This window comes from Acromyrmex echinatior, chromosome 11 (assembly GCF_024713525.1).
Source record: "Acromyrmex echinatior isolate Ae372 chromosome 11, ASM2471352v2, whole genome shotgun sequence".
Taxonomy (NCBI): Eukaryota; Metazoa; Arthropoda; class Insecta; order Hymenoptera; family Formicidae; genus Acromyrmex; species Acromyrmex echinatior.
Window position 1 is genome coordinate 12256183 of NC_141862.1, and position 27626 is coordinate 12283808.

The 27626-nt window shown below is 39.4% G+C and overlaps 1 protein-coding gene and 1 long non-coding RNA gene across 16 annotated transcripts in view; one reads left to right on the plus strand and one right to left on the minus strand.

The window, feature by feature from the left end:
* Tlk (Tousled-like kinase) overlaps positions 1–27626 on the plus strand; it is a 60386-nt gene that overhangs the window by 30103 nt on the left and 2657 nt on the right. For 8 of the 15 annotated variants that reach the window (XM_087411139.1, XM_011053058.2, XM_087411138.1 and 5 more), the window contains 10 exons: positions 23458–23548; positions 23822–24084; positions 24168–24401; positions 25643–25735; positions 25907–26368; positions 26448–26651; positions 26744–26835; positions 26996–27143; positions 27259–27370; positions 27478–27616. In XM_087411139.1, the coding sequence (XP_087267265.1) occupies positions 23458–23548; positions 23822–24084; positions 24168–24401; positions 25643–25735; positions 25907–26368; positions 26448–26651; positions 26744–26835; positions 26996–27143; positions 27259–27370; positions 27478–27616 (1838 nt within the window). The other 7 variants (XR_845885.2, XM_011053054.2, XM_011053059.2 and 4 more) reach the window with 6 other exon arrangements.
* Positions 15204–17131, minus strand: LOC147908163 (uncharacterized). Its single transcript, XR_015546639.1, has 2 exons — positions 16180–17131; positions 15204–15962 (listed from the first exon to the last, which is right to left on the minus strand). It is a non-coding gene; the product is annotated as an uncharacterized LOC147908163 (long non-coding RNA).

A 27626-nucleotide genomic window follows, 5' to 3' on the forward strand; every position in this document is an offset into this window, starting at 1 on the left:
ATATTATTGTCTCGCGATCGACAGTCCTTTGGATGACTAGATATTCCTTTCCTGAAGGATTCTCACTTTCTTTGAAATGTATATCCCACGAAGGCGCTGCGTGACCTACAGTCTTGTAGGCGAGGGAGATTTATGAACGCAGGCAGGCAGGCAGGCAGGTAGATAGGTAGGCAAGCAAGTAGGCAAAGCAAGCAAGCAAGCAAGCAAGCAAGTCTGCATGTCCCCCGTATTGATCCTTTCGATAGTAAGTGGGCACTACGCGCATTGTATGGAAGGTTTCTACATACCAACCTACCAACCTTGGGAACGCCGAATACACGTGTAAGCATCGTAGAAGAGAAGCTCCCGGAGTCTTCTTCTCGAGAAATCTCTCTTCTCCATCGTGAGCGTGCGGTTAGTGTTTTTCCAGCCTTCCCGATGATCGTTACGGCGGCCCCATCGAGTTCTCGGAACTTCGAAACTGGTATCGTTGCCTCTCTCACGAACCTTTTTTACGAATCGCCGCGCATCCTTCCGCGCAACGTGCCTTCTCTGTCTACCGAGTGTCTCGACAGAAATTTCGGGTTCTCTGACGACTGAGGTACTTTCGTTAATGCGTAGTTGAAAACTTTCCGTTTGCAAGCCGGATCGACGTCAGGAACGTCGTGAATAATGCCACTGGGCAAATAATCATTTTTAATTGTCGATAGTTTTCTCTGATTCTCTAATTTGATTTGATTTAAAAGCCGTCGTATTTAAATGAATTTTATTCATATGGAATAGGGCGATGACTGTCGATTTTATTTTCACTCAGAATACAGACGTGATATAACATTCGTTAACCTTTCTTCCGTTTAAAATTATTATATCTTAATTACAAGAAAAGAATACATATGCATGTCTTTAAAAAAAAAATGATACATATGCATGTCTTTAAAAAAAAAATGAGGAGATGAAAGGAGAAAATTTTAATTTTTTTCATGCGTTAAATGTAGATATTTGATGAAATATAATTTTTACTGACAATTCTTATTAATATAATTTTAAATTCTTACGATCTCCAAAAGAGTATGCATATTAAAAGTACGACTAATAACTCTTATGTTTCGAATTTGTAGAAAGTCCGTGTTAAAATTTCGGTAAATCGTTCGCAGGATCGCCACAAAATTAGAAATCAGGAAAGTCAGGGAATTTTGCAAAATTTTTATAAAATTAAAATTCTTTGTTTTAAAGAAGTATAATAATACCTACGTTTTCAAATACTATCAACTTAATAATTAACAATGCAAGCAAGTGTTAGCAACATTAATAGTAATTTAGGACCCTATTCTGTAACTCTTTTAACGACTGTAACGCTACAGTTAATCAAGAATTACAGAATAAGCCTTTATATTACTACATTAAATTGATCTTTCAACAAAATATTTAAGCAAATCAGGACGAAAGTACAAAAAATTGCAAAATATTATTGAAAATCAGGGAAAATGATGAAATTTTATCTGAAAATCATGGAAACGTTATCGAATACGTTAGAATGAGGAATTAATGACAACTCTGATTCGGAATAGAGCCGGAATAGTGCACAAGTCGTACGGTGATCCATAGGCGCGGCAATGTCGACAGGCGTATTCTAAAAGCCGCGTGTTAAGGTCCACAGACTACGGGCTTCCCGTAGCTGTCGGAGGATTAATCGGCTAGGAATTCACGGAATGGAGAGCGAAGCGACGGCCAATGGGCGGCCGACGACGAGGCGAAACGGACGGTGCACTCGAGAGATGTGCACCATACGATGCAACGCGGTAACGGGAGACGCCCTGAGCCCGCAATCTGCATTACCGTCTGCTTTTACCGCCACATTGAACTTCTTTCGCCGACTGCTGATATATCGACGCCTGAGTAGCAGAAGAAGGCAGAGGCAGGGAAAATATTTGTCGTCCTCTCTCTCGCTCCGTCTCGTTTCTCACTCTCACGGTGATTTCTCTCTTTCGCTCGCTCCCGTTTGCGCTTCCGTCTTCTCTGCACCGTCAACGGTACGATAGATAGGCATGCTTATCGAAATATCGATACTGGCTGACTCTTCGATGTCGAGTATCTCGGCGGTACTAGGGTAACACGTTATGCTGTCGATTCATAGAACGAATGTGCTCTTTCAGGTGCTTATACCGAGAAACGCTTCGCGTCCTCGAATAGATAACGCATCTGTACAACTTATCGTCAACGATCTTAAAGATCAATTTGCGACTCGACGCGACCTTTAAATGTCTCCATGTTGGAAATAAAAATCCGAATGAATCAAGAGGAGCATTCTGATGAATTTTTGGTTGAAGAATTACTGAATATAAAAAAAATATTATTGAGAAGAAAGAAGCGTGTTATTAAATAATTAATTTGAATAATTTGATGAGTTTGAAACGCGTGTTAAGTAGATAAATCTTCAATTTGCGGTCGTGCGAGGAAAATGACGCGAAGAAAAGACGCATTTGCATACGCGAGGTAGCTGGGACCATTGAAGCACGGATCTCGTGCGTACTTCGTGACACGAAGGGAGCAAAGGTTTACCACACGAAACTGGCGTTCCTTTACCGACAGCCAATTTAACACGGACAAAACTCGCTTAAACTTTAAGTCGTCGCCACGTCTTCATCTTCATTCCTTTTTTGCGCGTTCCATGAAAGGCAGGCACATGGTTCACGGTCTTGTTTCCTGTGTGAAACCTGTGGCGTGTTTAGCTTCATGAAAAATCTCGAAGGCAAATGATTCCGATCAAACTCGACAAAGACGATTAACTTAATCGACGTGATTGCGAAGTTTATAATTATATCATTATCTCTTTAAGTTTCAGTTTTTTTTTTGCAAGTTTTCCGCACCATTCTGTTTCATTCTGGGTATAAAGTTGCATCCAAAATATTTTTGCTTCTGCTATTCAGTTTTAAATTCTCTCAGATGTAATGTCTATTGCACAATGGACGCGATGAACGATAAGCGATGAGTGATATCCAAGAAGAGCTCTGCTTTGCATCGTCACGTGAGAAAAAGCTGAGCTTTCATTGGATATCGTTCATCGCGTCCAATGTGCAGTAAACATAAGGCTAGCATATCAGATTATGCATTAAAGAGAGATGTTGAGATTGAAGATTAAAAGATTAAAATTCGATCAACAAAAGGAGCTAAAATTTCTTTATCCTTATTGGTCAAATTTCAATCTTCAATTTCAATCTTGAATGCGTAATTTGATTCTGGTCTAACGCAGATTGTCAACTGATTTCTAAGTACTGCAATATAAGAATTCACTGTATATAGAAAAAAGTCATCGTTTCTAATCTAAACTTTTTTTGAAATAACAAAAAATTAATTGTATCTAATAGATGGAATACTATAGGTTTTATTTGACAAATTAATCGGAGTTTGGTAAGAGTTATTCTGCAAGTTATTCTGCGCAAGAACAATCGAATTGAAGGAAAAATAGGATAGCATGACACAGAGATTCTCTGGACTCGCCAACTCGCGATGCTGAAGCTCAATCTAATCGAGGACAGGCGATAGAAAGATTTGGGAAAGTAAGAATCGATCAAATAAATCCACTTGGTTCAAATATCACTCTCTTACTTCAAAAGTAGCACAAACTTTACAAATTAAGCTCCTCAGAAAAGAGGAAAAGCTATTTTTCAGTTTGATAGAAAATTATTGACTAATCAAAAATATCGATAAAAATATTGTCTCTTAACATGATAAAATGTTATTTTTGCTATTTTTGTTTCACTCTTTAAAAAATGATCTTTTATTTATTGTAACGATTTTTTAAGCCTTTTTTTGTATTTATTTTGACGATTTTTTGACGATTAGGAAATTAAGTTATTCCAATGTATGATAATTAATGTTTTCTTAATTCATTCATAGTAATATCTCGAAAATCACATTTTTTAATTGTATCACTTTTGAAATAATAAAACGATATATGTTTCATAATTAATCGCTCGAAGAGTATTAATTGATCGTTACAGTTATTTTGAGTCACATTTCGCATACATTTTCAGACAAGAGACATCAATATTTTAAAGCTTGCGTGATGTTCGATAAATATCCTAATTCCGAATGATCGAGAAGACATTTAATATTTCGTGAATCCTCGACAGTAATAGCGAACTATGATGACTTTAGCACACGATATTATATAGATGCAATAAGTATATTTAGTAAAGATAATTATACGTACCAAAACGAAGACCCATTCTTTTAGACGAAAATATTTTTATTCAAGATGTTAATTGCCTGGATGATATATTCTCCTTTTTTTTCGTCTATAAGATTGAATCAGCTCGTTAAAACCGGTCATTGATCGCGCTGACCGCACTAGATTCGTTGCGTCCATTCATCATTTTCTCATTCGTCTTAACTCGTTTGAAAAGAGCGAACGAATAACGGCGACAACTATACACGACAGCCGTCCCTGTCGTTAAACTCGACCGACATTTTTGTGTCCTAACCATTTATACGTATCTACAAACGCTATAATTGTTTTGTGTCGGGAGACGTCGTTTATATAATTTCATCGAAACGAACAGCAAGCAAGGACGATGGTTTAGATCCGTCACTTCCGCCGTACATTCGCAGTGTAGCAGAACGTTAACTGATAAGATATCTTCTAACGCTATTGCTGCTAGTCATACCACTTGCAATTTTAGTTGTTGTTATGTGCCACTTTGTTAGTCATCCTTTTTCGACACGCTACACGTATGTAAAAAAAAAGATTGTACGTTGTAAGAAATTACATAGTATAAGTACACAAGGCAGAGAGAGGAGAGAACGGTAGCTGGTATAATCATTATATTATCTCTCATAAACGCATCCTGCATCACTTCTGTCGTCGCTTTATCTTAATTCTAAATATATATACATTACATTTTCGTATCCTCGGACTCACTTTCTCATCCTCCTTTTCGTATCGTCACTTGAATATTTTTTTTTCAGCTTTTGTGAAATATTCGACGAATTTCTTTTCCAGTAGAATATAAGAGAATTCTCAAAAATGTCAGGGACTTGAAGATTACACACATGATTCCGCGAGACTCATGTATGCAATTCAAAGACATAGAATACAATGGACTTTGTTATCCATATCTAAATAGTATGACAAATGTAGTCAACAAAAATGAGAACGAGAGAGAGAGAGAGAGAGAGAGAGAGAGAGAGAGAGAGAGAGAGAGAGAGAGAGAGAGAGAGTGTGTGTGTGTGTGTGTGTGAAAAGGAATGTGAAAAGAAGTTAATCTCTCTCTCTCTCTCTCTCTCTCTCTCTCTCTCTTTCTAAGATATTAGTGAATGAAAAGAGATAGAGACTGGTCATCTTAAAAAATCTTATCTCTCTCTTATTTTTGTTGACTAATTTTACACACGGATGACACGGTTTATGCTCTATTATGATCTTTGATGTAATCCCAGGCAGAATAGGATCAGTACGTTGTATTCTTACGGGCCTTGCAAGTGCAACGAAGTCGCACCCTGTGGGCCCTGCTCATCTCCGCGGATAAAGTCGAACGCACACAGCATCCGTGCCGCGTATCCGCTTTTTTCTGGCCGCCTGAGCGGGGAACTCCCGGCGACCACCTAGTGCCACGTGCAGGAACTAGGGCCGGCTTTCGATCGTTACTGATCTACCTACGTTAAGTGTTTGCCCGATGTCCGTGCGACCACCGAGCCCCACCCTGATTGTTATATTGCCCGCCGTTGGCGGTCGCGAGCCTTACGGCGAATTTGCACGATTTATTTTCGTACGCTCGACGGCTCGGGGGATGAATCATCGAAAGAATGAATCGCGTCAACGACAATGTCGCCGCGAAACGAAAACCGGTCGCTGTTATATTTCGAAACAGGCCGCGTGCGCGCAATAGCAAATGTGCCCCGCCACAAGGTAACAACATCGGGGATAGGCTAGAGATGCTGTAACAGAATCTGGCCACGAACGATTTGTTAAAATCCTACGAGAGAGAAAAGTGTGTATAATTTCTCCCATATATATATTACCTTTACTTTACTTTACTTTGTACCCTTTTGTTCTGCAACTTTTAATTAACGTTATAAAGTGAGACAGGATTGCTACAAATTTCTCATTCTATAATTCCATGACTTTTCTCTGAGTTCCAAAAAAATCTTCATGATTTTTCCTGATGCTTTCAATAATATTCTGAAATTTTGTTTTTTGTATTTTCGTCCTGAATTGAAAATCGTCAAATAATTTGTTGAGAGTAATTCAATACAGCAATGGCTGCGTTCAGCTGAGAAAACTAATCAGGATTTAGTGATTGGTTCTTGTCTTTAGTTTTTCGCTGGATTTGAGTATAGAAATTAATCACTTAAAGAATCACTAAGCGCCAACTGATTAGTTTTCTTTGCTGAACGCAGCCAATGTAAATCAATATTATCGTTGACACTGCTTGTATTTAATTGTTGAATTAGTAGTATTCCAAAACTGCGTAGGTAGTAATGTGCACGCACATTACTCTTCTTTAAAGTCAGAAATTTTAATTTTCCAGAAAATTCTGTGAAACTTCCTGACTTTTTCTGATTTCCTGAGTTTTATGGCAACCTTGAGTATAAATTAGAGTGAGATATATACAGAGAGAAATTATATGTATACCTTTATTTCTCATAGGATTTTGACAAAATCGCTCGCAGTCGTCAGACTCTGATATGGAATCTCTAGAACAGACGTAACGAAGAGAAGGCGTTTATATGTAGAATATGATGTTTATGAAGGGATAGGATCATGGCGAAAGATTTTTCGATGGTATCTCCTCTCTACTCGCGGAAGGAGAGACGGATTGAGGAACGTTATTCCAGGTTCTCTAGGCGGCTGCATATTTCATGGACGCATCATCGAACGCGAGAAGATCGCATCTCTCCGCTTCGTTCCTACCTTCTTTTCTTCGACGCGCGTCTGCGCGCGGGCCGTTGTGTATACGTCGACAAATCGTACGCGATGTACGCGGGTCTCTGTCATAATACGCGGCCGACAATGTTGCATCGCGGCGACGATAAGCCTTATCTTACTAGTCAGCGGCGATTCCAGCCGCCCGCGGCAAATACGCGACCGCGCCGATAAGAGGTCCGGTCTCGAAATAGTCCCTCGTGTCTCTCAAGTTTCGCTTTATTTACGAGAACGGATGCCTTTACGTAAGATTTACTCCGACATATTCTCGTACGTGTATACAGTTGGTAAGAGAATATTTCCTTCCGTATATTTCTTCGTCTCGAGGCATGACGGATCGCATCGGGTACTCGTATAATTTCATATACGAGTTGTTCGTACGAGAGGCTAGGCTTTCTCCCTGGCTAGGCTCTTTTCGACGACTCGATTCCAAGCGAATCGTATTTCGGTAGGAAAGCGATTGTTAGAAGAGGGAGGGAGGAGAGAAGGTCATGGATTCTTATAGTGATGCTGCCATCACTTTTGCTAGATACAAAGTATTGACGAGCATTTAAGAAATCGTGATATCGTGACGGAACGAAAGAGACAAACACCCGACCGCGTCACGCGACGCCATTGCGTAACGTAAGAATTGTGAGACTTATGGAAATGTTCAACATGGACAACACGCGCCGTTACCGTCGCCGCGCCGTCGGGAGATTCCTCTTGCGCGCGATACAGGGCTTTAAACGCGGTCACAAAGGCGATGTAATGTGTGTTATAAAGGCTAACCGTAGCGCCGCCGTCGGACGCTACGATTCCTAGATAGGCGACGTGTCCAGAGACTCCCATACGGGCTCCACCTGTCGACATTATTTACTTGTCCGCGTTAGTCCACGGAAATTATTGCTAAAATTAGAATCTAGAATTTAATTTCGGCGCAGGACATTATAGAACGAAAGCGAAAATGATGTATGCAATTATGCGCTTTTTTCTTTCTTGCGGTAAAATACTGCAGTAAGTTTCTTCTTTTTTAGTCTTTATATTGAAGTGACGTCCAATCTTATATTTCAATTACATATCAGTCAGATACATTTTTAAAAATCCCTCTAAATCATATTTATGGTTTTTTTTTCTTAATATTTAATGATTTCTATTTTTCTACGTTCAATTGCTAATTATTTTATTTGCGCAATTACTCCGCGTTGTACTCACATTGCTGTTTGTCCTCTTAATGTTTTATCGTGAGTTATATATAACTTATTGATTTTTTTTAGCACGGCATGTAACGCAGGGTTGCCACAAAACTAGAAATTGGAGAAATAAAGGAAGCCAAAGAATATTGAAATATATTACCAACTTAACGATTAAATGCAAGCAGTGTATCAGCAACATTAATAGTAATTTACACTGCTATATTAAATTGCTCTCTTAAACATTTAACTGTTTCCAAATCGGCACGAAAACACAAAAAATTTCAAGATATTATTGAAAGTCAGAGAAAATCGTGAAATTTTGTCCGGAAAAGTTACGGAATTTTAGGATGAACAATTTGTGTCAATTCTATAACATTATGCATCGCGAAACTTAGAATAGCATCTCGTTACTCGTTACATTCCATCCGTGAAAAGAAGTCAAAAGTTACCGGTGTGCGAATCCACGAGTGGTGTAAACCGGCCTTAACGGGGAGTCAGAAATCTGCGCTACGCCTCGCGATCAGCTTAATGCGCACCGTCCCGAGACGAAGAACGCGAGAAAGAGAGGGAAGGAGAAGGAGAGATCGTATCGCCCGCACGCTGTTGACCTGCGGGAGTAGTCCGCGCGGTTATGTCGTAACTTTCACAATGAGCGTGTTCGTCGTCGCACCCGCCAGTGCCGACCGTCGTCGGCGATGGTCGGCGGGACTCGGCGTACGTGATCGGCGATCTTCGTACGCTCGGTTACAAGGATCGGCTGCTCTCGGTAGACACCCGCTCGTCGTAAGTAGAAATGCTTACGATACCCTGATAGTATCGAGGTGTCGATATTTTGTTCCTCTGCTCGTCGCTTCCTGCGTATTTCCTTTTTAACACATACGACGATTTGATGATGTTCTCGCACGGCCTTATTCGCGCCTCTAAATCGTCGCTAAAAGCGGTCGCTATTGTTCTCAGAATAGGCACCGTTTCATTGTGTCAAGACTATTTATTTCGTGGATCCGTGATTTTGCTGAGCGAAAGACTAACTGCCTGTGTCACATAAAAGACCAATTTGAAATTTTTAATCGCTTATACCAAAGAGGTGTATATGGAAAGAATGATTTTGTTGAAAGATTTAAAATTTTACTCTGTGTGTGTGTGTGTGTGTGTGTGTGTGTGTGTGTGTGTGTAAATATATATAATTAAAAATAATTTTATTGGAATTTAACTAAAATATCAAAATTTTATCCCCACTGATCTTTATTCTATAGATAGAATATTTTCCTGGAAAATCTCAGATGTTTTACTAAATACAGATTTAAAAATAATTTTGCTGAACCATCAAAAGATTTGTTAATTGCTCATTTTTTTAATTCCTAGTGTAATTATTTATATGGTCTAACAAAATTATTTTTAATCTGTATCCATACAGCAAAACTTTAGATCATTTAACAAAATCGTCCTTTACGGTATAAAATAAAATTTAAGATTGGAATTGAGATGATTCATAGTCAGAATTCTCAGTTCTCAATCACATTGTGAAATTTTTATTTATGGAAATACTTGAAATATATTTATAATATTTAATTGATTTGAAGTGCAGGAGAACTGAAATGATCGAGATCTTTGTAATTGAGGGCGGTAGCCATATTGGCTCGCCGAGAATGCGAGAAATTGTTGCCATTGTAAATTATTTAATCGTGTTCACGAAAGAAGGATACGAGACAAGGAATAAAGTTACGAGATCGATAAATCAGCATCCAAGGTTGATGAAACTTTTATCCCGATCATCAATTTATCATTCCTCAGATTACTATGATTAATATTTTTACGCACGAACGTTTTTCCTTCACTTCGCTAGTCGAAGCTATCTATCGTCGTGCCGTTGACCTGCAACTAGTCTGCGCGGTTATGTCGTAACTTTCACAATGAGCATTTTTTTACCGCATTCACTCGGCCGTTCGCTAGACCATCAATTAATAGTATGAACTCTAAGGAAACATTGCGTAGTATTCTCCTACTGCTTCCTTTTCTTTCATCAAAGTTTCATCACGAGGATTTCTTAAGTGCTAAAATATCTGAAATCAGTAAAATGTAAATTAGTATAATTAACAGTATATCAATAAAATTATACGTTGTCTTCACTCAATTTTAATTGAAGGCGAAACACGGTGCCTAAACGGTTACGCCGTGTGAATGCGGCTTAATTCGGCCGCGAGCGCGTCCTTGCACCGTGTCGGCCGCCGCGCCGCGCCGTTTACACGGGGCGCCGGGCTGCATCTAACCTCTCGTGACTGTTGTGCGCGCGCGCGCGCACATACACACACACCACGCACGCACACATCTCCCCACCCGCCCGCTCGCCACGCCGCGCCGGTTCTCTCGCTGAAGCGACGTACACAGAAAACCGCGTGGCGGTACGGCGCGCACGGCGCAAGCCAAGACAACGAGGCAACGCCGCGTGGCCGACCAGCTGATCGCTCGGCGACGTGCACGCCGCGGTTAGGACGGAGGGAAAGGAGGGGAAGTCGCGCGCGACTGGGCTAATGAGTGTGCGACCTATTGGGGGGGCTCGTTGGTGGGGCAAATGGCGCGGGAAGGGGAGAATCCGCGCGCCGTCCCGCCGCTGAATAGGGCAGGGAAAGAGGGGGACCCCGCTGTGTTGCCGTCACGTCAGACAGCCGTGCCTCTTGCTGCCGCGCCGACGGTGTTTTCTACGATCGAGTGGCGGCGGCATTGCAAGGTCTAGGAGGCCGCGTACTCGAGACGCCGCGGTCGTTTCTTGCTATAGAATGCGAATCGAATGGCTCTTCCGAAACGTGTTTTCTCTGCATATTGCTGTTATTACCAGCGGATTTCTCAAACTCTGCAGGCGTCATTTTTTTTAGAATCTTTGAATAAAGTTTATTTTTTTGTTTGTTTGGCAGGAAGATAATGATTTTAATTAATTGAAGATACTTATTAATTCGTATTTATTTCTTTTTTTGAATTGCATTTGTTTTTTGAAGTAATTCGTTCGAACTTATTCTATGAAGTTCAACTCCTCAAGATTGTTTTGTTCAATTTGATTTAATGATGTATAACATTATAATCATGGAACAGTTCTCTCAAAAGTTAAAATATCTGTAATCACTGAATGGAATTTTTGCAATGTAGCAACAATCATTCGAAGTAGAAAAAACTGATTGGTCCGTTAAATATACCGGTTATATTGCCGCGTTACGCAAGAGAGTATGATGACTTCCTAACAATCCTAACAGGTATAATTTTAAAATTAGAACACCCATTCCTCTTTTAAAAATAAAAATAAAAATGGCATAATAAAATATGTAAAAATTCCGGTTGCTTTACTTAAAACTAAAAAAAACATGTGTTGAAATACAAATAATGAAGTGTGTTCTTAACATCGCATTTAATCGAATACATAAGAGTGACTTCTTATGATGAATTCGATCACTCACATTATTCTGAATTAGTATACATTAAAATAAAGTTGCTTTAAATGTATTATATAAAGTATCTAAATTACATCCATAATTAATTTTGACAATTAAATAATTCATATATTCTGAAAAAAATATCTGTTAAAAATGGACGAAATCCAGATTTAACCAGAAGATTCTGATAATATCGATTCTAATTCAGGAAAATTAAATTGTCTTTTTTTACTTCTAGACGGCAAAATTGTCAATTAAGATTTTTTTGTGGAGTTGTTTGAAATGGCGTATTATGTGACATACACTAAAAATCCTGACTGCCCGCGTACTTGAAAAACTTCACTTCAAAAAACTATCCAAAAATATACAATTTTTTAATAATATTTCTGAAAGTATTTTATCGAATAAATAAAAATTATTAGCAAAAAGAAAGCTGGCAAAATTAACAATTTCATCTTTTTTAAGGTCGCACAATTGATACTCTCCGTAATAGAATTTTTTTTAATATTGTATTGTTAATATCTCAGATTTGACTAATTTTACGTGCAAAATACCTCTTGAAGATTGAAAGTTATTAAATTCCCTACAAAATTATTTTCTATTTATTGGTACGGCCAATAGTAACTTCCGAGATACACGTCCGAGAAAAGTTTACTTGCGTAATTAATTTGAAAAGAATATTTTGTTTTTATTTGTACATTACTTGCATCTGGTAATTATTTTGATGATACATATAAACAAGTATAAATTTTTATTATAACAATGTTAATAATAGTACAACTATTAATTATTTGTTTAAAATAATAACAGTAATAATTATCAACAAATTATATTTAATATCATTTTACAATTAATAATGTTGAATGTTTGAATATTTCTTTGTTATATTTCGAAATTTATTTGTGTAATTCGCTTTCTCTTTTGAAGAGGTACAAGGATTATTTCAGGCCCGTTCTGAATTATACTGAGTTCTGTATGTGCATTCCTATCAGGGTCACGTTCAGAATTATCGTCCAGATGCAGTCAGGTTTGTCATTTTATCCTTGTTATTTACCAAATGTTAAACAAAGATAAAACGACACTTGAATGTTCGAATGATGATTCTGAATGCAGACCTGTGCGTACAGCTCTTATTTTTATCAAGCACTACTTGTTAGAAAAGGACAACCACTGTCTTTGTATTTCAAAGTCGTTTGGCAGGCAGAGGATAACGGTCTGTTTTTCAATGGTTTGTGTACTATTTGCTCGTGTCGATACGTTAATTTCTTGGTATAATTTTAAGAAAAATATATAGAAGATGAAAAGTGATGAAAAAAAGTGTTTTATTTGGGAAATGATGGGACGAAAACAAAAGAGATATCTTCAATTTCCATTTTTGCTGCTGCTGCTTTTTAAAGTCAATATTGAACTTAGTTTCTTGTAATTGCAAAAAGGGATATATTGGATCATGTAGAAAAGCCAACTTCAAATGTACAGTAATATGTAGATATTGTAACAATACTGCATTCTAAGCTGACTTCTATGCTGAAATACTTTATCGATCTTGTCTTAATTCCTTTTCAATGGAATATGAATGGAGGACGCTACAAGCGAGAAATTTATAAATGCTAGCAATAATATCAGCGCGTTTGTCAGTATGTTGTTGAGGATCTTTATTTATTGCAAAATATCTTTTATTTAGTTAGCTGCAACTTATTCGACTTTGTTGCCCCAAAATTCTTTTTTCAATCTTTAAACGATCATAATCAATTAAAAAAAAATCGGTATATTATAGTCAGAGATACAAGTAAAAAAAAATGCTGAGTTAAAAATATCTATTATATAATATATACATATGGATTTTTTTTAAGTTATGTATACTAAGAGTTAATGTTTATCATAATTAAGATATCAGAATAAAAAAAAAGTCTTACACTATTTAGCCTCAGGGAATAGAAGTGTAGTAACTAGTTACTGTACTATCGTTATTTATATATCTCGGAAACTATTCATTGGTCGAGGTTAAAAAAAATTATTTTCAAGCTAATTTCATAAGTTTTAAGATAATTTATGTACATTTTTTTTACATACGATAAGCCACAATCAAATTATTCATTAAATTGTATTATACAATATAAGAAAATTTATTTATATCTCGGCAGCTATTTATCGTTCGAGGTTCAATAACAAACTATTTTTTAGAGAATTTAAAAACCTTTCAATTTGATAATAAGTACTTTTTACGTAGTAGAAGTAACCGAATCCAAGATACTTCTGAAAAATAACTTTTGCTAATAAATAAAAGGAAACTTTTTTAAAATTATATCTCAGAAACTATTAGTCGTACAAGGATGCATAAAAAATAATTTTGTAGGTAAGTAGTTTAGTAGTAACTTTCATAAGAGATATTTTGTACGTAAAAGTAGCCAGATTAAAGATACGAAAAAAGTGCAAAATATCATTTCATTCTCGAAATGATCAAAAATACATTAAAATAAAATTCTATTACAAAAGTATTGATACGACTTTAAAGAAAAATACGGAATTGTCTGTAATATTGCCAGCTTTCTTTTTGATAATGACCTTTATTTCTATAAAATCAATACTTTCAGAGATATTGTTGAAAAACCACTTTTGGCCAGTTCTTTGAAGCTGGAAAGTTTTCCAAGTATACAGTCCGATCAGAACTTCTAGTATATCACATAATACGCCATTTTAAGCAACTTTCTGCAAAAAAATCTGTCGACAATTTTGCTAAATTTTGCCAGGAGATTTATTTTTCCTCGACCAATTAAAATTGTGATTATCTCAACCAGAATTTAGTAGCTACATTTAACTAGAAAATTTTTATTTGTCCATTTTCAATCAGAATTCCCATTAATCAAACCAAACATTTTTCTCAGTGTGCTAAATAACATGACATAATATTATTGGTATTTAAAACATTATGTGCTTTTACATTTGCTTGGCTAATTTCATGTATAGCAGTTTTTAGTGATGCATAAATGTAGTGTAATACGAGTGACCGAATTCGTTATTAGCAATAGGTATGCGACGCAGTGCGGATTTATATCGATCCTCGTCGTATGTCACGGTGGTGTAAAATTCGCGAAATCACACCCAACGTTCGCATTCGACACACCGACGTGAACGCCATCGTACGGAAACGATCGCGCTCATTTTCCCATGGAACTTGTGTCCGTTGCGGGGGCAAGGGAGAGTGCAGGGGCAGACTTCCGAAAAAGAAGAGAGAGAAACTCGCTGCGACGTTGTCGCGGTCTCCCGAAACCGCCGCGACGTTGCCCTTCGGGTTCCATTCCATATCAATAACGAAGGAATGGGTGCAGGCGCAAGATGGGGATTAAAGGGGGAGAGAGAAAAGTCCCTGTACCAATCGGTCGCACCTCGCAATTGTGTCGTTTGAGAACCTACCTAACGGCGCGTTCTGTGTATGCAATGGCGACCCGTCTCGCCGCAAACTTCACGTCACAATCGCTCGCGCGTCGAATCTTCGCCGATCTACGAGTTCGTCGTTCGTCAATTTTATATCGCTCATTTACTACAATAAAATTACTTTAAAATTGTCATTTTTTTAGTTGATTTTTAAAATCATATCTCAGAAACTATTGGTTGTACGAGGATACATAAAAATTAATTTTGTAGGGTATTTAGTAATCTTCGATCTTCATAAGAGGGATATTTTGCGATTTAAAAGACAGAAAAAACGAAAACAGAAAGGAAAACCTTTATTTTTTTACGATAAATTAATTGTTACACCAAAATAATTATAATATTTGAAATTAACGTTACAGAATTTTAACGATTAAGCACATTCAAACCTATTTTCTAAAAAAAGTTTTTGAGTTGTGTTGTAGTAAATATATCATATATACATTACGGCAGAAATAAAAAAAAAATGACAGATATATTTTTTTTACACATACATTTAATTGATTTCTGGATTAACACCGGTTGTGAAAATTATTATTCGACTAAAAAATCTTCGTCTCTTCCACTCTTTAAAAACTCGTTTTCATGTCACAGTGTTGTATACGTTACATGCTTTTACAAAATACCGAACGTCACGGCGCAAATCGAGGATTGAAATGTCATCATGTCGCAACATTATAAATGATCGTAACCTGTCAGAGAGGAAACAGCCAATCCGCTGACTTCGTGTTCTTATGGCACTCTACACGACATAAAATGGCATTATCATTGGTCGCTTTTTACGCGAATAGCGTCATTCCCTGACAATTGTCAGGGAATAACATCACGTCACTTATCAGATTCAGTGATATAGAATAGGGACATTGTTTGCACCAGTGGTGTCATATCGCGTCACGCACATTCTCGATAGGCTAGTCACCATTCACTTAACATTAACAGTTTACAAGAACAAGACTGTTATCTCACACGTCATTACAAAAACTACCGTCGCTACAATGGAGAATCCGTCGCTTCCTTTTCCGATCTGTACACCATCATCTGTAATTTGTTTTTTAAAAGAAAGCTTACATTCAATATGATTGCGATTCAATTCGACTTGTCCAAGTAATTTCTATTTATATATTTATTCGAAACATATTTGTTATTATGTTTCTAATTCTACGTTCACCCATGAAACTTCTCGATCACATTCGCTCGCACAATTTCGCGCAAATTGCGAAATTTATTCTTGATTTTTTGCATGTGACAAATTCACCTTGCGCACTATCAACGTCCTCCACTTCGAAAGATATACCGGGAAATATTCGAGATATTTGTTCCGACTATCTACGTCCGTTCGTTTTGGAGCAACTTTGGTGGAACGCTGTACAGAGCATAGCTCAGACTTGAACGGTCGCTCGACCTGTTATGTTCGTCCGTTCCGTCGTGTTCCGTTTTCTTGTACGGTGTCCCCTCCACTTCCTCCACATCTGCTCCCCTTCCCCAGCGTCTTTGCCCCTCCACCATTCGGCCTTTGCATCTCTCTTGCTAATACGCCCTCGCACAGGCTGAAGCACGCGTCGGCACGACGTATTTCACAGGGACGTAACGAGTGGGACCATATGAGGGTGCATTTTCCAAAAAAATGCCTCGCTGCGAATATGATCATAATTTTTAAGTGAAATCGTTAAGCTTTTTCTTCAGGATGATATTCCCACTATATTATATATCGTTGATTACCTAAATGTCACCATCTCACAATTTCCAAATTTTGGTTAAGTTAAATAAAATTATGTTTGTCTGCATATTTAAGTATTTTTAAATTTTCGTCAATCCAATTTTTCTAACAGATTTATCATAGTTAAATTTTGTTACCGATTTTTCATGCGTTAAGAAGAATAAAGGACCGTCCACAATAGGAGTAATGTGGTATAATCGAGTTGTAAGCCGTAAGAAATCGACTAATCACAGTCGAATGTGAGGAGAATAATCGACAATGATTGGCCAATTTCTTACTATACAATATTACTCTCATTATAGATCGTCCATTAAAGAGCACTACTATATTGCAAAGAAAGAGGTATCCATTGATAGAAGAGTTTAAATCGTCCAGTACGTAGCTTCTTTTCATGGCACGTACTTCTACTTAACATTACAGTTATAGTCTCCTTACGTCATGATATATATATTATGGAATACATTGATTGCTACACGAATTATACACTGAGTGGAAAAAATGATGGCAGTTATAAAATTTAATTATAAATTATAGTTATTTTTTGTTGTCAATTATATATATATATATATATATATATATATATATTCTTTTTGGAGAATTGTAAATAATTTTTGTAAATAACAGTAATAATTGTTAAAATGGAGCATTCAATCATAATTATTTTATCGTATACTTTTTAGTGTATGATACAAATCTGAACGTAGTATAGTCAACTATATGTACAGTCGTGGACAAAACGGTTGCAACACCTTTTTTTGATGGATTTCGAAATATAGCCTGTTCACCGAGTGATTGGTCCTACTTGTGAATTCAATCATTTATGTTCAACCGCTCTACGAACAAGGCTGAGTTTCGAAACTCATCGAAAAAAAAGTGCAACCATTCTGTCTACGACTGTACCGGTAAGGGCCTTCCTCCTCTCTACAGCCATATTGAATTGTAACTTTAGAAGCAAAACAAATGTACTACTACCATATATTACCAACTTTAAATTATCAAACATAAGGATATGAAAATTACTAATGCAAGGAAAAAATTCCCTTTATTTTTATTATAGGCCTTATCCCTGACTCGTTGTTTATTATTTCTGACATTATAATGGAATGATTGTGATGCAGACAATATGAGCTTTACCAAAGTGAACCAAAGTGAAAATTATTTTTGTTTGTCCATCTTGCATTTCGAATTTGTATCTATGAAAAGATTCGTCAAATTAAAATCGTTATTTCTTACTCTCTCACTCATTCATTCATATAACCACATAGCAAACACCTGTTGTATAGTACATTTCGATATTTTCTTTCGGGTGCGCAGATTAAAGCTCAGCTCCACCTATAGAATTTCTAAGAGTGACACAACTCGCACAAGTTTAAACCCTATCGAAAGCTTAAGGTTTTTTCGTTGTTACACGTGAAGTAAGCTCTCTCGAAATTCGGTTAGTAGACAGCTTCAGACATTACAGTCGAGTTTTCCCGGCTAGCTCCTAAAGAGTACTGTTTTTCATAAAATTTCATTTACACGTGGCATAGCGGATGACAGGCTTTCTCTTTTCTCGCGGGATAAATTAACGCAACGGCAAAAAAGGGAGCGTCATTCGTTAACCCGAACCTGCCTGCTTCACCTCCAGTCCGGAGATACAACAGCGAAGCGCAAAGTAACGCCGCAAGGCGGAACCGCGGATCACACACGGGAAACGTATCTCGGCGGTAGTGAGGTGAGGACGAAGGGGGGAGGTTATGGCAGAGAGGAAGGGGGAAGGGGGTAGAGAGAGGTACAACAGAGCAGAGGCACCCTTCGCACGCTGTAGCGGCACAACTACACTTTGCCACATCGATTTTACCGGCTCGCTCGCACTCACACTCGGTCGACCCGTTCACTGAAGGAATGTCTCATATGCCTTCCTCCTCCCTCCCTCCCTCCCCCTGTTTCCCCCCCGTCGTATTCCCTCCTTCCCTTCACACCCCCGCGCCCCGGTTCTCGGCTGCTCGCCGCCACCCCCTACGGACTCCTGTCTCCGTCAGTCACGGACGGTTCTCTTTCTATCTTATCCCGTCCATCCCTCTCCTCCATCCAAGCTCGCCAACGTCTGCCCCCGCTCCCTCCCGTCCGCCTGCTCCCCCTCCCCCCCGCGTTCCCACCCCTCTCTCTCTCTCTCTCTCTCTCTTTCTCTCTCTTTCCTTTCCTCTCTTATTCGCTTGTACACTGTACCAAAGTGTCCCTCTTTCTCTCTGACTCTCTGTTGTGTGATGCGGGGCGGTAGCGGCACCGCGGGGGAAGAAGTGGGAGGGAGGTTGCACCTTTTGCCGCATCTCGGAATCTCGCGCGTTGCTCATTTGCCGTACATAGAGAGGAGTGAGAAAGGGAAAGAGAGAGAGAGAGAGAGAAAGAAAGAGAAATAGCAGCAGAGCGACGAAGAGAAAGAGAGAGGGACGAAGGGACGAGGGGGAAAGGAGAAAGAGATAGAGAGAAACCTCTCTCGGGGCTAGGTAGTAGTATGCGAGAGCGGCGGCGGCACGGTGGTCGGACAGTTCCAGTTCCGTTTCGATTAGGCGAGTCCACGCGCGCCGGGTTTTTGGCTCGCGCTCTCTCATAACGCACTGTGCGCGAGGCGCAGGAAAGAGAGAAGGAGCGGGTATATACGCGCGTGATGCCGCTCGCTGTTGTGTCCATTGACGTCGCACGGTACGGCTGCGACTGCTGCCGTCGCTGTCGCCGTTGCCGTTGCCGTTGCCGTTGCTGGTGCCGTTGCTGATGCCACCGTCTCCGCTGTTTACTCGGCGCGCCAGCCGCACGTCAACATTTACGAGCACATCCAGGAGTAAACGGACCTCGTGCGGCGAAGCGCAAGAGAGACGGAGAAAGAGAGAGAAAGAGAGAAGAGAGAGAGAGGAGCCCTGTCTCGTAGACGTACAACACTCTACGAGACGCGACTCGGTCTTACGTACCACTCGACCACGGTGCGTTCGTGAACAGACCGACCTCGCGGTTATGGCCACACCAGGGCCAGGTCGCCAGGGTTACAGGCGTACATTGTAAAAGTCCTACATGCCCCGATTTACCGGGTTCGCACGTACGTATGTATATACGTCAGCCTTCTACTTATGCGTGAATCGCTTCATATACGTTTTTACACGCATGTCGTTCACACACGTACTGTTCATCTCACACACACACACACACACACACACACACACACACACACACACACACACACACACACACACACACACACACACACACACACACACACACACACACACACACACACACATCATTTCGCGCATCTGCTGTGCGCGATCGTACACAACACGGTGCCTCATCCGTCTCGACGATACGTCGTCGTAACGACAGCGGAGAGAGAAAGGTTGCGTTTAGCAAAAAAAAAAACAGCTTCGCAAGTGTCGTAAGATTCTTTAATGCGATTCGTTTATACACTTGGATCCGGGGAGGAACTAGGAGCAAGACCAATTGTATCGAAGAATTTTACAACAATTGCAAAGTTGTTTTTTTCTGTTGAACGTAGTCAATGAGACAAGATACATCGTCCCCCCACCCCCCCCCTCTCTCTCTCTCTCTCTCTCTCTCTCTCTCTCTCTCTCTCTCTCTCTCTCTCTCTCTCTCTCTCTCTCTCTTTATTTCTTTCCACCGGCCCTCTAGCCCAGTTCCGGGCACGGCCACTGATCCATCGATAAGGAAGTTTGCTGTCCTCTCCCGCGGTGAATTTGTTCATGCCGGTCGTGCACGATACGTGAGGAATCCGCGGGATCGAGCATCTCGTTGTCGCATAGTCTCGGGGTCGAGAGGCGCGTTAGTTACACTACCGGTCACGTGACCGAGCTACCTGCGAGACGGCGCGAATTACGGGCTTGAGGAAATAAAACATAAGATTTGACGTGGAAATACCTGAAATTGTATACGGTGTTTACATTGCGATTTAGACTCTTGTGACTAACTCTTGTATTTCTTTGTATATCAGCTTGGTAAATTGACTTGGCTGTTATCGTTCCTTCTTTTTTATTCCTTTCGCGTCAAACGTCAGATACATTCATCGTTATGGCGGTCGACGTGTCAACGATGAAAAAAGGATTACGTGTATTTTTCTGTAAGAGCCCAGCGTGAGTTTCTAAAAAGTAAAACATTACGCATTTATCTGTCCTTCGAATCAATCTCAAGTATCACGCCGCTCGAATACGTCATGACTTTATAAAAAATCATAGAAATAGAAAAAAAAAAGATAAGTTATCGGTCATTGTTTAGTAATCTAATTTTGCAAGATCGTCGCAAGAAAAAATCAATTTCACTGCGGTGGATTAAGTAAGCGATATTCGTTTCTGTTCTTCACATAGGAGGACTTGCTCCTCATAAGTCTCACGTGCGTTTTCTTTCTCCTAGTCTGCGCCGAGATATAAATAAGATAAAACAGTCTCTCTCGGAATAGCGCCACGACAAAAATAAAAGCATCATCAATCTAAGTAGATCGCCGTGCAAAGTTGACGCACAGTAAGAAGTGCGTAACTAATCGGATCAATTAAATCAGACTAGATTTTTCGACGATTCACGTCAAGCAAGAATGGGTAAGCCAGTCGTCGCTACTCTCGCATAACTTCAGTACGTACCGGTAGACCGCGCGATATTCAAACGTAAAAATAAATCTTTCTAGAGATGACCGTTGAAATGTGATTTTAAATAAGGAAAATGTAATTGCCGTACTGTAATATTCAGTTACATGGACACCATTTAGCGATAGGGTTGTCACAAAACTATCAGAAATGATAACGATCAGAAAAATCAGCAAAGATTCAGGGAATTTCGCAAAATTTTCTAGAAATTTAAAATTCTCGGTTTTGAAGAAATTTAACATGGGTACATCACACTTATGCAGTTTTGGAATACTGCCAACTTGAAAAATTAAATGCAAACAGTGTCAGCAATGTTAATAGTAATTTGCTCTCTCAAGAAAATATTTAATAATTTCCAAATCAGGATGAAACCACAAAACAATGTCAAAATATTGTTGAAAATCGAGGAAAATCATGAAAATTTATCTGGAAATCGGAGAAAGGTTTTAGAATTTTAGGAATTTGTGGCAACTCTCTGCAAAATCTCACATAAACGTCAAGTTTCTCGTGGCTCTTCGTTTGATTTCGCGACGACAGATCGATGACGGACTATTCGTGATAATTAATTCGGAGGGAGGGAGGAAGGGAGGAAGGAAGGAGAGGGGGATGGATATGAAAACATGTAGCGACGTATCGTTCGTGGCCGTTCGGGAGCGAGAGAAAAATGAGTGCCTAGGGAGGAAGAGAGAAGGTGACGCGCGCGTAGGTGCGTAATTTATCGCTACGCGGGACGCGCAACGGCCGCACGACGACGTCACACTTTGCGCGTCGCGCCGTACAGCCGGCCAGAATGACGTAGCGTGTCGTCGCTCTCTTCTCTCGCTTATCGGTGCTGTTAATCGAAGAGGCGCAGCGCGTCCCGTCCTTCCACGGCGACCGCCTCGCCGACGCCGCTGTTGTCGCCGGTGGCCGCGGATGATGCCGCTTATACGAAAATATGCGCGCGCGCGCGAGAGAGAGAGAGAGAGAGAGAGAAAGAGAGCCCGAGTTAAAAACCACGGCCTCGGCCCCGTGCCGTAGGGAGTTCAGAAGCGCAACGTAGTGAGTAAAACTGCCCCCTCGTGGTGTGCGCCCGCGGTTACCGATCATCGCCCATGCACTTCTCGAATCGTGCGCGCCGTCAAGTTCGTACCTCCTACCCCGCGTGGCCGTTATCCTAACCTTCCTCCCGGCCTCTCCTCCCCTCCCTCCCTTCATCCATGCTGTCGCCGTTTGCCCTCCCTTCCCGTCCCACACGCGCTCGTTGCCCCTTAGAACCTCCGTCGCCCTTCCGTTCCCTCCCTCCCTCCCTCCCTCTCTCTTTCCCGCCCGCCCGCCTGCCTCCTCGCTGCTCTAAGGTCCTCCATTTTGTCGTGATTCCTCTAGCTCTAAACGTATATCGGACATTTCCCTTACACGCCGCCGCCACCACTCACGGCAGGATCGCGCGTGAAAATTCCGTTTGCCGTTGACAGACCGCCAATCGGCCCCGGACGGCACGATTACTATGGGACTTCACCATAGGTCGTCCTGGAAGGTGTCGGTCTTTCTTTCTCTATCGTTCTGACTCTGTCTCTCTTTCTCTAGCCGTCAGTTTATTCTTTCTCTTTTTTACATGCTACCATTCTTCTCTCCTTTTCTCTTATTTTTTCTCACTCATATGCATTCTCTTTTTCTTTCTCTCTCTCTCTCTCGTTTCTCTTTCCTTGCCCCTCCACGCACCGCCCGGCGCCCCTCATCCCACCCCTTTTTCTCTGCTCCATAAGTCTTTCTCTATCCTTCCAGGTTTGTTCCCCCTAGTATAAATTGTGTCTTTTTAATAATACACGATTCTCTCGAAGCGTCGTACGCCGGTTTTCGCCATTCGCGAAGCGTAACCTCTCTCGCATTGCTCGCACGGCGCCCGAGAGGGATCATTGAAGCCGCCTCTCTCTCGCCGTGTTTCGCATTCGTCGTTCTCGTTCTCGTACTCGTCGTTGTCATCGCTATCGTTCGTGGTCGATCTCGTACGCCACTTTGGCTTCGTCGTACGACTCGTCATTACTATGTGGCGGCGACGTGCCTTACATTCGATAACGGTTGAATCGCCCAGGTGCTCTTCGTGACTATAGTCCGTCACTATTTGGTTTGTTGCATTGTTTCTTTCCTCTTGTGTGCTGTTTTCGTCGCTCGACCAAAGCTCGCAGTATATTTTACATCGCCCGTCCTCTGCTTTCAGATGTCTGCTGGGTCACAAATTCAGATGGCACCCCAAACAACCGTAAACTCTGGTCAGACAGTTCATAGTCAAGACTCGAACATGAGCACTGGTAAGTCAGATTCATTCTTCGATTGATACGCATTTAACAGGAATCTTGCTTGAAATATCTAAGTGCTTTCTGCACATCTTAGTCTTCTGAACAACTATCTTGCCTCGAGAATAAAGTCTTGTGTATCTAAGAAAATTCTTTTCGAATATTTTTATTGATTATTCTTTCAAATAAACAGGCAGTCCTTTGATTTGTTATTATTATCCTTATTGATATCAAAATTTAAGGGTATACCTTTTATAGTCATTCTGACAATGGATTATAATTCTGCAGGCTCATCGCATAGTGATAAGGAGGTGGATGCAAACACTCCGGAAAAAGTACCACGGACTACTTCTGAGAGGAAAAGAAAACGTAAAGCCGATGATGGAGGTGGAGGTGTCGCAGGTGGCTCTGTAGCTAGTAAGGGTGCTAGATCAGTTGCTGCTCTTGATAATAAGAAGATCAATGAGTATTTTCCAAAGCATCATCTGGGCAATAGCCCTATTCGGCACGGTGGAGCCAAGAGCCCTTCCCCTCAACAGGGTTATCCTATGGTAAGATTATATCATATAAACGTAAACAAAAATGGTCTCATAGTTTTGTGATGTTTGTATAACGTATGTTTCCTCGCTAACAGTACCCACCATCGCCACAACAGTTACTTTCGCCACAAGTAACAACACCTAATTCTTCGGTGGCGGAATTCTCTTCGTTGATGCAGCCACCGAGACCTCATCCTCAACCTCCACCACCTCCTCCACCAGCTTCGTCGCAACCTGCGGGCTCTATGGTCAGCAAGCAGGTGCAGGTAAGGCCTACCAACCTCAATAGGACAAGCCAGGTCAGGCAAGCGAAGACTAACACCCCAAATGTAAGCAAAATTCGGTAATATCTGCAAGCATTTTATAAGAAACGTCCCACAATTTGTATTCGTGTCTTTCTACTGCAATATATATAGTCAGCATGTATTCAGCAATGCTGAATACATTATAAGAATACATAAGCTTAAACGTTTCTGAAATGTTTTCATTGTTAATATAATAAAATATAGCAACTCTACCACACTGTGTTGTAAATAGATATAATAATAAAACTACCACTGTCACTCCTAACAATGAAAATATACCGATAAAAATATAGAATTACTGTTTAATAAAAATTTATCTGTTAGAGATATTATCTTCCTAAAAATTTGTCTTGAATTAATTTTTTGTGTAAAAACAAAATGGTAAAAGCGAGAGATATATAAATAACATAGAATGGACAGATTATCAAAAATTAATTTTTTGTATTTAAGAATTGTTTTGTTTGTGATCTATGTACAACGTAGGTAGATTAGATTTTTCGTATGCATTTATGATCTTGTGGTGGGCATTTCTTGTCAAATGTTTTCAGTTAAATCAGCTAATCTTTGGCCAAATTGTAGCACTGTATACATTTGTTATTATACAAATACAGGCTATCTTGTAGTGCCATTCGTTTATGTTATAAGATACTTGTTTTAAGGATTCTAATATGTTTGAAAATAAAAATAATCGTACTGTATTTGTAAACAATGCTCGAGTTGCGAGTGTTGTCAAAGGACATATTTTATTGCTTTGTATCGTATCTTTATTTCTTTGGATTCATTGAACATTGCATTTAAGTTCTAACGAGTCCAATATCATTTAACTGTTCCAAGATGATCTATTAATAATTTTGTTGGGGTTATATATCTATATATTGACATTTGTATGAGAGCATTTTATACATGCGTACATTTTTGGTGTTTTCCTTGCTGCCTGTGTGACCCTCAATTCCATCAGCGTTTGTTCACGTTGCCTAAGTTTTGCTCACTAATTTATTTTCTATAACAAAAAGAAAGTCAGTCGTAGTGACAGATAAATATAGAAATGATTACATTACGTAATTAAACAGATAGTTAATAGAACACCAAATATAGACGTTGTATACTTACCGTGTAACTTTGTTAATTTATTTAACAAATTGTTTCTTATGTTATGCACTTCTGCGTATAGCAAGGTATCCAGTATTTTTGAGTAATGCTGACAAATGTATCAGATGTTACGGTAATATTTCATTTATCGTAAAATTATACAAATTGCATTCCAGACAGAACTTACTTGCCAGAGGATACAGGAATTTGAAACTCAAGCCTCTTCAGACTTAGAACTACGTAACAATAAAATTGACGAGTTAAATAGGGTAAGTGCAGGCGTGATTATGATATTTATGCAAATTCTCTCTCTCTCTCTCTCTCACTGCTCTTACTTTAGATCACATAAAATACTCACATAATCTAAAATTTATTATATAAGCGAGAGCTATGTTGTGTATCTTGATAACAAATTAATCTAGCATCTTTGAATTTTACAGACAACGGACGAACTTAGGCATCAAATCGCTAATCAACAGAAAGTGCTTGAGCAGCACAAATCACATATAAATAAGTGTATAGACGTTGTAAAGAAGTTATTAAAAGAAAAATCAAACATAGAAAAAAAGGAGGCTAGGCAGAAGTGTATGCAAAATAGACTGAGGTTGGGCCAGTTTGTGACGCAAAGGGTGGGTGCGACGTTTCAAGAGAACTGGACCGACGGTTATGCATTTCACGAGCTTGCACGACGGCAAGAGGAAATAGCAACGGAACGAGAGGAGATCGACAAGCAGAAGAAGCTGCTACTCAAGAAGAGGCCGTCGAACAGTGAGACAGGCAGGAAACGTAGTCAACCACAACCTTCCTTGCATAACGGTACCGAGGCGACATTTTTGAAGCCAGATGCAGTACCTGGGTCGTATACGTGGCAGGAGTATTATGAAGCTGATGAAATACTCAAGGTATCAACGTTTTACGACTATATTTTCCATAAATGTTCGATTTTTCAACATTTTTAAGCTTCGCGATGTGTGCTTCCAGTTGAGGCAAAGTGCGTTGAAAAAGGAAGACGCAGATTTGCAACTAGAAATGGAAAAACTCGAAAGGGAGCGAAATTTACACATTAGAGAGTTAAAGCGAATTCACAATGAGGACCAATCGAGATTTAACTCTCATCCTGTTTTGAATGAGCGATATCTCTTACTAATGTTGTTAGGAAAAGGCGGTTTCAGTGAAGTGCATAAGGTAACGAAATATTTCTATCTCTTGCTTTCGTTAGCCATATTAATTTATGTAAGTATATCAAAATATTTGATTGCTCTTTTTTTCGCGTATAGGCATTTGACTTAAAAGAGCAACGGTACGTGGCTTGTAAGGTGCATCAATTAAATAAAGACTGGAAAGAAGACAAGAAGGCTAATTACATAAAGTAAGTTTCCTTAAGTTTCCTCTTCTATCGATATTAATTTATTATAACTGATAATTAATATAAAGATGTTTTAACAATGAAAAAGAAAAGATATTAATAACAATATGGTCTAGTTCCTCTCAAGAAGGATGTTTCTACTTGTTCTTTTTTGTTACAACAGACATGCATTGCGAGAATATAATATACACAAAGCACTTGATCATCCTCGAGTCGTAAAATTGTACGACGTATTTGAAATTGATGCCAATTCCTTTTGTACTGTTCTGGAATATTGTGATGGCCATGATTTAGATTTTTACCTCAAGCAGGTAAGCGTTCAATTGTCACTTGATGCGAATTTTCTATTTTAATGATTATATAGTAGATTGTAATATAAATTTTCATTATTTTCGAACTGTCTTTTTTTTTTTAAATTCATTGCAGCATAAGACTATACCCGAAAGAGAAGCGAGATCTATTGTTATGCAAGTCGTATCGGCATTAAAATACCTCAATGAAATAAAACCCCCAGTCATACATTACGATCTAAAACCAGGTAAATATTACCTGGCGAATACAATAGTTATTAACGAAGAATTTTATAAGGATTATTTTTATACGCAAGTAAGTATGATTTCATTATTTATATGCTCCCGTTTGCAGGTAACATCCTGTTAACCGAAGGCAATGTGTGTGGTGAAATAAAAATCACGGATTTCGGTTTAAGTAAAGTGATGGACGAGGAAAATTATAATCCGGATCACGGAATGGATCTAACGTCCCAAGGAGCGGGTACTTATTGGTATGTATTT